This window comes from Mizuhopecten yessoensis, unplaced genomic scaffold (assembly GCF_002113885.1).
Source record: "Mizuhopecten yessoensis strain PY_sf001 unplaced genomic scaffold, ASM211388v2 scaffold8139, whole genome shotgun sequence".
NCBI lineage: Eukaryota > Metazoa > Mollusca > Bivalvia > Pectinida > Pectinidae > Mizuhopecten > Mizuhopecten yessoensis.
In genome coordinates this window covers 19,699-29,858 of record NW_018407398.1, presented here as the reverse complement: position 1 = coordinate 29,858, position 10,160 = coordinate 19,699, and the positions used below count along the sequence as shown (strand labels likewise).

Here is a 10,160-nt window from a genome sequence, read left to right as displayed (position 1 = left end):
CCCCCCCCCCCCCCCCTGTGTGTGTAATTAAGTTCTCTCCTGAAAATATATATGAACAATTTACAACTGATTAATTGAACTCTGTGTTATGAGCCTCTTAATATGCTCCAAAATAAATCTGAGAAATCTTATTTATTTGTCTTTGTTGTGATATAGAACTTTTAACAGCAAGAAGCAACTGTAAACATGCTTTAAACTGGAGAAAATGATAGTTTATGTATTTTGTAATATAAAATATTAGAATTATATTAATGTTGAACCTGGCAGATATGAGTTGGAGAGGGTCCAAATATATGTGCTGTTACATAATGTACATAAAGTAATTAATTACTTCCTAAATAAGTATGTTTACAGTTTCTATCTGAAATCAAAGAGGATCTGCAGAATATAGTTCATTGGTAGAACTGAAAAGAAAACAACATAGGGAGGTAATCTTCATTTTTACTATTGACCTTTAAAACCTCTCTTTTTAATTCTACCAATGAGTATGGGAATACACCCTCACCAAAGGGAAATAACTCTGCAGTGCTGTCTGAAAATCAAGATCATGTTATCCAGTATGGTGGAAAAATAAGATGTGAAGTGATTTTTTTTATAAACCAATATACCATTTCTTGTTTACAATAAGATTTATTTTCAAAAACAAACAATGATTGGTGAAATATGCCTGTATACCGTGAAACCAGCTTTATTTGACATCCTGTGGAATCCAACAAATTTACCTTATGGTCAAAAATTTCAGATTAATGATAATGAAAAGTCTTTGGTGTAGCATTTGCACTTTTTACAAAATATAGCAAATTTATTTCAATGTAAAACTAACTTAACAAATATGTTGATGGTGAAAAATAACTGGACCAAGAAACCAAGGTCATTTCAGCATCCGAAGCAAGCAACCAGATCGAATACTCATGAGTTCAGTTGGTCTTGCATTCATACTTTTGTAGGAACAGAGCTAAACACAAATATTTTAGATTGATAAGGTAAGTTGATCGACTGTACTGCCCAGGATATATCTTCGGTGTAAGTTTAGCAGGTGTAGGATCAAACGTTTTGAGATGCAACACAAAATAGAGAGCTAAACATGAAAATATTGATGAGGAAACTGACGGCAGAGTTGGTGTAAGTTTATATGCTGAGGACTTTTTGAGATACAACACATAACACACAGCTAAACACTTAACATTGATGAGGATGCTTTAACAGCTGCTGGACCAGGAAATGTAGGTCACATTTAGTATCTGACCAGGAAATGTAGGTCACATTCAGTATCCAACCAGGAAATGTAGGTCACATTTAGTACCTGTATCTGCTGCATGAATTGCAATGAAGAAGACAAGATTTGTATCGGTCCTATAACATTTGTAAAAAAAACGAGCTAAACGCAAGCACAGGAAAAGTGATGCTTTGGTATGTCCCGTCTTTGTAAAATCCAATTGAATTGAACATCTTCATATTGAATTGAACCACAGACTTAGATAACTATATCTAATTCCGTGATTGAACCTACAAATACAATATATCCTCAATTAATTGTACCTATCTTCAATTTTTTGAAGATAGGTACGATTAATTGAACAGATGTTAATTTGAGATAGATTTAATTCGGCATGTACTTATCTTCAATTGAGTTGATCTATCTTCGATTGAATTGTACCTATCTTCAATTATTTCGAAATCCTCGAGTTCTGTTCTCAGTGTAATCGTATCTTTTCAATATGTCATGACAAAATAATTGAAGGTTTCTTTTACGCGACACCTTGCAAATGATACTGTTGTCTTGGATAAAGGTCAAAAGAATCACTGGACTCGAAAATCAAACAGTTGTATAATATAAAGTTAAAAGTCCATTGTTATTTAAATTTGCCCTATAATTATAATAAAGTTCTTCATTCTGCCAAAGCTGATCTTATTCTGATCTATTGATATTGATGTTGTTGGAATGTATATCAGAACCCTATTTAAATAAAATGCTTCGTTGGAAAATCTAAATAATCATTATTAGTATATTTATAATATTTACGACATGTTACGAAATATAGAATAAATATCCACCAGGTGCTGTAACGTATTTAACTATTATATCAGTTTATAATCATAGGAATCATGTTAAATCTAGGCCTGAATGGCTAGATTGATTATAATTTTATTTATTAAATCATCTTGTTTTATTATGTATCTGGAATATTCCATTTCATTAAACAATTTCTAACATATCGATTTATGCATGTTTGAACATGATTATTCTAGAAAACTCGAATTGTAAGCAAGAGTTACTTCCCTTGAACGGCGAGGGCGCTGCTCATACACACCGGTACAATGGCGGCGGTAAGTAAACTCGATTGGAAGGGTGACGAGAAATTATATATTTTGAATTCATTGGACATTTTAATGATACGTGTGCGGTTGATAACTGTAGGTTTTATTTTTCTTAGGAAGAAGGATCACTTGAATTCGTATGCAATTCAAAATATATGGCTTTAAACACATGTAATCAAACACACGTGCGCTATGTTGTCACGCAGTTGTAAACATTGTCATGGCAGGCATCAACAAGTATCATCGCGATCGGTTGGCCAGTTTCTAGGGCTGTCACAACACGCCTGAATTGTTGATTCACGATATATTGCAAAACACTTATTTCAGAAAGGATTTTCACGATACGTATCCTGATGTAAATTGACAGAGGGAAAATGTGCTAAAATTAAAAGAATACATATAAGATAATGACAATGTCAAACACTATGTTACGTACATCAGTGTCTGTCTACAGACAGGGGTTCGTTACAAATGTCTAAACATGTGTATTAGACATTTTTAGCGAACCCTTGTGGTCTACATCTAGATATTTGAGTAGTAATACATGGTCGTGTGCGCTGTTAATCTCACGATACAGGAAACACAGTCGTCAGCAAACATGGATGGTGCTGTGTATATTGTCAACAATGTTGATGTTGTAAAGTAGGAACAGGATCGGGCCTATTGTTGTTCTTGTTTATGTTGTCAACAGTGTACATGTGGTAAGATAATATGTTGTTTTTGTCAAGATGGTCCATGACAAGGTCCAGTGTGTATCGTTTCGATTAATAGATGTAAATAAAAAATGTAAAAATATTGATGATATTGTATCAAAATATCGGAGCAGATTCCACCAATAAGAGAAAAGTAGTGTTTGCTTCTTAAAGAAGCAAACACTACTTTTCTCTTAATGGTGGAATCTGCTCAAAAAACATTTATGCAAATGAGTTACAATTTCTTGCATTTTCTTGGTGAGCGTGTGGCATTTGTTTATGTTGGTGTATAGACTCATGAGCACATGTCCAGTGTTCTCCCCAGAATGTTTTGAAAGAAGCATGGTATTTCAATATTTCTGTGAAAGCAGCACTCTAAATGTAAAATCAAAGCAGCAAGCATGGTAACTTTAGATTTACTATGAATATATAGCAGATAAGATCTAGGATAGCAGCATGGCAAGAAATTATAGGAGCATGGTGCCATGCTGCAAAAACAGCCTTGGGAGGACACTGATGTCTGAAATATATCTTCATGCAAGGTCATGATAATAAGACGTAATCATATAGATTACAAACATTTAAGATTTTCACAATCAACCAGTGATTTTGAAATTTCAAGTGATTCCCATCTGGACTTGTAATAACCTGTTTATGGTAATTTGCATAACTGTTAGAATGCGTTGTCATTTGCAATGTTAAAACGCTAAGCAGACACATAAAAATAAGCTTTAGATAAATATTGTGATATTTCATTTCTGATATATATACAATACAATAATAAAATGTCTGAATTGCGATAAGTAGGTTTTCCAATATATTTTGACAACCATGCATGCTGATTATTGGTTAACTTATGAGATGATAACCAAATCTTAAAACTAACTGTTACTATAGATAGAACAATTATTTTCACATAATGGGTAAAACTTCATACACTACATCCTAGTGTTCATTTTTCAAGATCAAAGGTCAAAGTCACTGGTAGTACTAGTTTTCAAGTATTGGTTTCTGCCCAATAACTAGTTTCTGTGAACTAATAACACTCAAATTACATACACTGATTCCTTATGGAAAGTGCTTCCTTAGGATTGCTATTAAGGTCGAAAGGTCAAGGTCACTGTGAATAGAAAATTGGTTCCTCTACGTACAAAAGCTCAGGTAGGGTTGTAACTTGACATGTTGCTCCTTATTGAAAATACATTTTCAGATTAGTAGCTATATGTCAAAGGTCAGCAGAACGTTGCTGTTATTATAAATAGAGTGTTACATTCTGTACTACACAAATAATCATGTCCTCCACCCACTTCATCTGTGAGAATCATGGGATCACTACTAATGCTCGTTAATGCTTTATCTCATTAAATTAGATTTTTGACAGGTACTTATATATTTATTCACTGAACACAAATTCCATGGACTTGTTATAAGCTTGTCTGAGAGACCACCTCCATATGTAGCCTGTAACTTAACTAGTCGGAGAGACAACCTCAATATGTAGTCTGTAACTTAACTAGTCTGAGAGACAACCTCGATATGTAGTGTCTGTAACTTAACTAGTCCGAGAGACAACCTCAATGTGTAGCCTGTAACTTAACTATTCTGAGAGACAACCTCAATATGTAGCCTGTAACTTAACTAGTCGGAGAGACCACCTTGATATGTAGCCTGTAACTTAACTAGTCGGAGAGACCACCTTGATATGTAGCCTGTAAATTAACTAGTCGGAGAGACAACCTCAATATATAGCCTGTAACTTAACTAGTCGGAGAGACCACCTCCATATGTAGCCTGTAACTTAACTAGTCTGAGAGACAACCTTGATATGTAGCCTGTAACTTAACTAGTCTGAGAGACCAGGCCATGCCCCCTCAATATGTAGCCTGTAACTTCACTTGTCTGAGAGATCACCTCAATGTGTAGCCTGTAACTTAACTAGTCTGAGAGACCTTGCCCCCTCAATAATTATCCTGTAACTTAACTAGTCTGAGAGACCAGGCCATGTCCCCTCAATATGTAGCCTGTAACTTAACTAGTCTGAGAGACCTTGCCCCCTCAATAATTATCCTGTAACTTAACTAGTCTAGAGACCAGGCCATGCCCCCTCAATATGTAGCCTGTAACTTCACTTGTCTGAGAGATCACCTCAATGTGTAGCCTGTAACTTAACTAGTCTGAGAGACCATGCCCCCTCAATAATTATCCTGTAACTTAACTAGTCTGAGAGACCTTGCCCCCTCAATATGTAGCCTGTCTCTTAACTAGTCTGAGAGACCAGGCCATGCCCCCTCAATATGTAGCCTATAACTTAACTAGTCTGAGAGACCTTGCCCCCTCAATATGTAGCCTGTAACTTAACTAGTCTGAGAGACCAGGCCATGCCCCCTCAATATGTAGCCTGTAACAGGATCCTGATCTCTGGATAGTGGTCTCCGAATACAGCTTTGACTGTAGTTATAGTTCAAAGCAACATTTATATGTGACATTTGCATGTTAGCTTTCAATTAGAAACTTTTGCATGATTTGTAAAACAGAACAAATATAGATGTAATATCTGACCATTACTTTTTTCCTTTTTTAGCCTACAGTAGAAAAAGTTCAAGAGGTACGAGAGGTGACAAGAATTGAAAGAATTGGTAAGTAAATAGCAAGATTTACCTCAAACTGTCCACACAACATGCATATGCATGTTAACCTGCTGTAAAAGGCCTCTAACTATATATAGCTAGTATACATTGTGACTCAATTGTAAGGGTGTTGACAAAAAAGCAATCTAATTATAATTCTGTTGTTAAGTTTCTCTACCTATTTTTAGACATACTGTGATCGGTTTACCTTTCGATCTTGGCTCATCAGCTGTGTCACCGTGAGCCACCAGACATTGTCAGTCATACTATAGCTAGCTGCAGGCGGGGCACATTTAATTTGGAGATGTATAATAGGGAGAGATAGTGTTTTGACTGACAATAGTGTCCAGGGCTTAAAATTTTGCATTCCAGAAATTGTAAGCCTGTAAGTTAATAACATTGACTAAAGTGTTTGATTCATGGCAGTTTGGGTTGAATGGTAATTTACTTATATCAAAGCTTTACTTTCTACACAAACAATGTGTAGGAATTAAAAGTGTCACAACTTTTCCAGACCGACTGGTCCCTTTGTGAAGCTATGTATTTTTTACCTGTACAACAATGTGACGAAATTGTATATTTTTTATGTCAGTCGACCCGGGACATTTCGCCTATTGATAGGGAGCGTATAAACACTGCATCAGATAGTTTTTTGTGTAGAAAGTAAAACTTTGATATCACATATTTTCAAACTGAGGAATCTAATTGAAGTTAATTGACTGTATCTTACAGTAAGGTATATGTACCTTGGTAATGTTAAGGAGAGAGGAGGTGGTGTGATCAGTAAATGTTTGTATCTAACTAGTTTGTTTTTCTTTTATGCATGACTGCTACTGAAATTTCTTGTTGTAATCTATAGACATAAAACATATACAAACCGTGTAAGTTTGCACAAAGCAACTCAATTACATTTTTTCAATGTTTTAAAATCCCACTCTTATCCAACAGGCTGTACATTTGTGTGGTATAGGACAGGGTTCTCCGGTTGTACCATGATTTTAATCAATACGTATACACCCACAACCTTCTATTTTGTTAATTTAAATCATATGAGTCCTATAAATAACATGACACGTGATAATGGCTTTTATGAGTCTAAATCTGAAACTAGTCTAGCATTGAGGGAAAGTTCAGAAACTCTTGGATACTAAAAAATGGCAAAGGCTTGATTTCTTTCTTTCTTGATGTCAGCAACTTGAGAGGATCTAAAGAAAAATGACTGAATTGATGAAAAATATATAAACATGTTTCTATTTCCTGTGTTGAAACCTACATTTGTATGTACATGTATGTCTCATAGACATGATTAAAAATATGTAACTTAATATGTAACTTAATATGATATTATTCTCTAGTTGATAATTACACTTATGTTTTTGTAGGAGCGCATTCCCACATTCGAGGTCTGGGTCTTGATGATGCTTTGGATGCTAGAAATGTCTCCCAGGGAATGGTGGGACAGGTGGATGCTCGCAGAGCAGCGGGAGTCATTCTGGAGATGATCAAGGTACGATTATATCTACCATTCCTTATAGGTGTCTATCCTTCCTGGAGGTAGGGTCTGCAGCATTGTACATTCATTTCCATGTATCTAGACATTAGTATGTGTATTGAGTCACAATGTGGTCAAAATTAAAATAAGAACAAGACTAAACATATTATACAACTTGCAATGAAGATGGAGAGGATATATTTATCGTACTTCCTTGTCATCTCTCTTATAACTTTATTTCTCAAAATGATGAAACTACCTGGAAAAAGTTTGCCTTTCTAGGTGTATACCTTGCATACAATAAAACACAAATGTTGCAAGATCATCTAGTAAATTTAATAAAACCGAATCCATCTGAATGATCATTTTTACATGATTTTTAGTGCGCAGAGAATCTTCATGTCTGATTGGTTGTTTAATGAGGCTCAGTGCCAACTGCTGTGTTGTTTGAAAATTAATCTGAGCTATGTTATCAATGTGTTTTTCATAGGAAGGAAAGATTGCTGGACGAGCATGTCTCATTGCCGGACATCCAGGCACAGGGAAGACTGCCATAGCCATGGGTAAGTTACAAGTCATTATTGTTCCTCTTCTACACCTCACAGTTATTGAAAGGAACAAGAACAGACAGGTAAAACATTAGATGATGGATAAGGAGAAATGCTCTCCTCACCAATTACTATCTGTAACATATTTGAATTCTCCTCACCAATTAGCCCTTTCACCACTGTAAACCTGAATAGACTCATCCAGATGAATGTATGGTAGAGTCTATTCAAGTTACCTAAGAGGTGGAAGGGTTAGTATCAGTTAGTATCTGAAACATATTTGTTATCTATGGTATTCACTACAGTATAGCTACAGTAATATCGCTGTTTTCTCACCTAGCATACATTTGGTATTTTCCTATATACAGGTAATATAAGGTGTTTGGTGTATACTAGGTGAGATTTGGTGTTTCAGTTAGGGAACAATAGAATTAATTACAGGTAAACTGTTGTAGTCTATACCATAAATTGTCTTACTATATATGTATATGAAGGAATACATGGAGAAACAGTACAGCAGTGAGCTTTGTTGTTTTAATTTTTTTGTTTATTTATGGTATTCTTTGTTAATATGTTGTTGTTTTCATGTTACACACTTAATATTCATTTTTATCCGCCTGTCCAAAATAGAGATGTACATTGTATTATGTTATCACATGGGTAGGCGGTTGGGTGTGCATGGTGTCGGTTCGATAACTCGAGTAGATTTCAACAGATTAACTTCAAACTTCAAGAGGAGGTTAATTAATTTACCTTAAAAGCTTGGGCTCAAATCAAATAACACAAAAAAAAATTCGAAATCTTTTTGAGATCAATATTCTGCAGTCAAAACTATCGCAATTTAACAAAAACTGATTTCATTTAGAAGTTTAAATTATTAATAATCCTTGTAAGGCGATGTATTACAGAATGTTTAAATAAGAACTGATATTAAGGTTAGTTAACAAAGTTTTTCTTCTGATCCAAAGCTGATTTAAAAGGGATTTAAAATGTCCTAATAATGAAATAAAAAATCGGATTTTAACCTCCCCTGCCTATATGTTATGTGTTGTTTATTTTACCGTCCCCTGCCTATATGTTATGTGTTGGTTATTTTAACCTCCCCTGCCTTTATGGTATGTGTTGTTTATTTTAGCCTCCCCTGCCTATATGGTATGTGTTGTTTATTTTACCCCCCCTGCCTATATTTTATTTGTTTTTTATTTAAACCCCCCCTGCCTTTGTTATGTGTTGTTTATTTGATCCTCCCCTGCCTATATGCTATGTGTTGTTTATTTTACCCCCCCTGCCTATATTTTATTTGTTTTTTATTTTAACCTTCCCAGCCTATATGTTATGTGTTGGTTATTTTAACCTCCCCTGCCTAAATGTTATGTGTTGTTTATATTAACCTCCCCTGCCTTTATGGTATGTGTTGTTTATTTTTACCTCCCCTGCCTTTATGGTATGTGTTGTTTATTTTTACCTCCCCTGCCTATATGCTATGTGTTGTTTATTTTAGCCTCCCCTGCCTATATGCTATGTGTTGTTTATTTTACCCTTCCCTGCCTATATGTTATGTTTTGTTTATTTTACCCTCCCCTGCCTATATGGTATGTGTTGTTTATTTTACCCTTCCCTGCCTATATGGTATGTGTTGTTTATTTTTACCTCCCCTGCCTATATGCTATGTGTTGTTTATTTTACCCCCCCTGCCTATATGTTATGTTTTGTTTATTTTACCCCCCCTGCCTATATTTTATTTGTTTTTTATTTAAACCCCCCCTGCCTTTGTTATGTGTTGTTTATTTTAACCTCCCCTGCCTATATGTTATGTGCTGTTTATTTTCAGCTATGGCCCAGGCTTTAGGAACCGACACACCTTTTACCAGTATAGCAGGCAGTGAAATATTTTCTCTGGAAATGAGCAAAACAGAAGCATTGACACAAGCATTTAGAAAGTCTATTGGCGTCCGCATAAAGTGAGTTAGAAGTGTTTTATGTGTTTTATGTTACAGAATTTCACCATCCAGCATTTCTCTTGACTAGCAATACGGTTACTGTTACGGAGAGTAGAAACAGGGAGTCTGGACACAAGTTTGTCTACTACCATGCATGATTGATGGTTTTAAAACTTGATCATTATATAAAGTTGTGCACTTGCAATTAATTATTCATTTTGACTAATTGTATAGGAGTTATGCTCCTTCCCTGATTTCTGGTTTAATTGTTTCAGGTATCTAAATTACTTTACAATTTTTGAACTTTTGTAGAATCTTGCTTCACATGGTCATAATGACAAAAAGCTTGTACATTCATCAATTTTTAGGTCACCTGAGACAAAGTCTCAAGTGACCTATTGCGATCGCCTTTTGTCCGTCGTCGTCCGTCGTCCGTCGTGCGTCCGTAAACAATTAACATTTTCGACTTCTTCTCCAAAACCCCTGAACCAATTTCAATGAAATTTTGCAGGGACCTTCCATGGACAAAGGTCAACAAAAAT

General features: G+C 35.2%; 1 protein-coding gene across 1 annotated transcript in view; it reads left to right on the top strand.

The window, feature by feature from the left end:
• The first annotated feature begins 2,275 nt into the window (after window positions 1-2,275).
• LOC110455133 (ruvB-like 2) overlaps window positions 2,276-10,160 on the top strand; it is a 24,665-nt gene continuing 16,780 nt past the window's right edge. Inside the window, exons 1-5 of the mRNA XM_021505085.1 lie at window positions 2,276-2,328; window positions 5,593-5,647; window positions 7,021-7,145; window positions 7,621-7,693; window positions 9,510-9,639. Coding sequence (XP_021360760.1) covers window positions 2,320-2,328; window positions 5,593-5,647; window positions 7,021-7,145; window positions 7,621-7,693; window positions 9,510-9,639 — 392 coding nt within the window. The 5' untranslated portion in view covers window positions 2,276-2,319. The remainder of the gene's footprint in view (window positions 2,329-5,592; window positions 5,648-7,020; window positions 7,146-7,620; window positions 7,694-9,509; window positions 9,640-10,160) is intronic.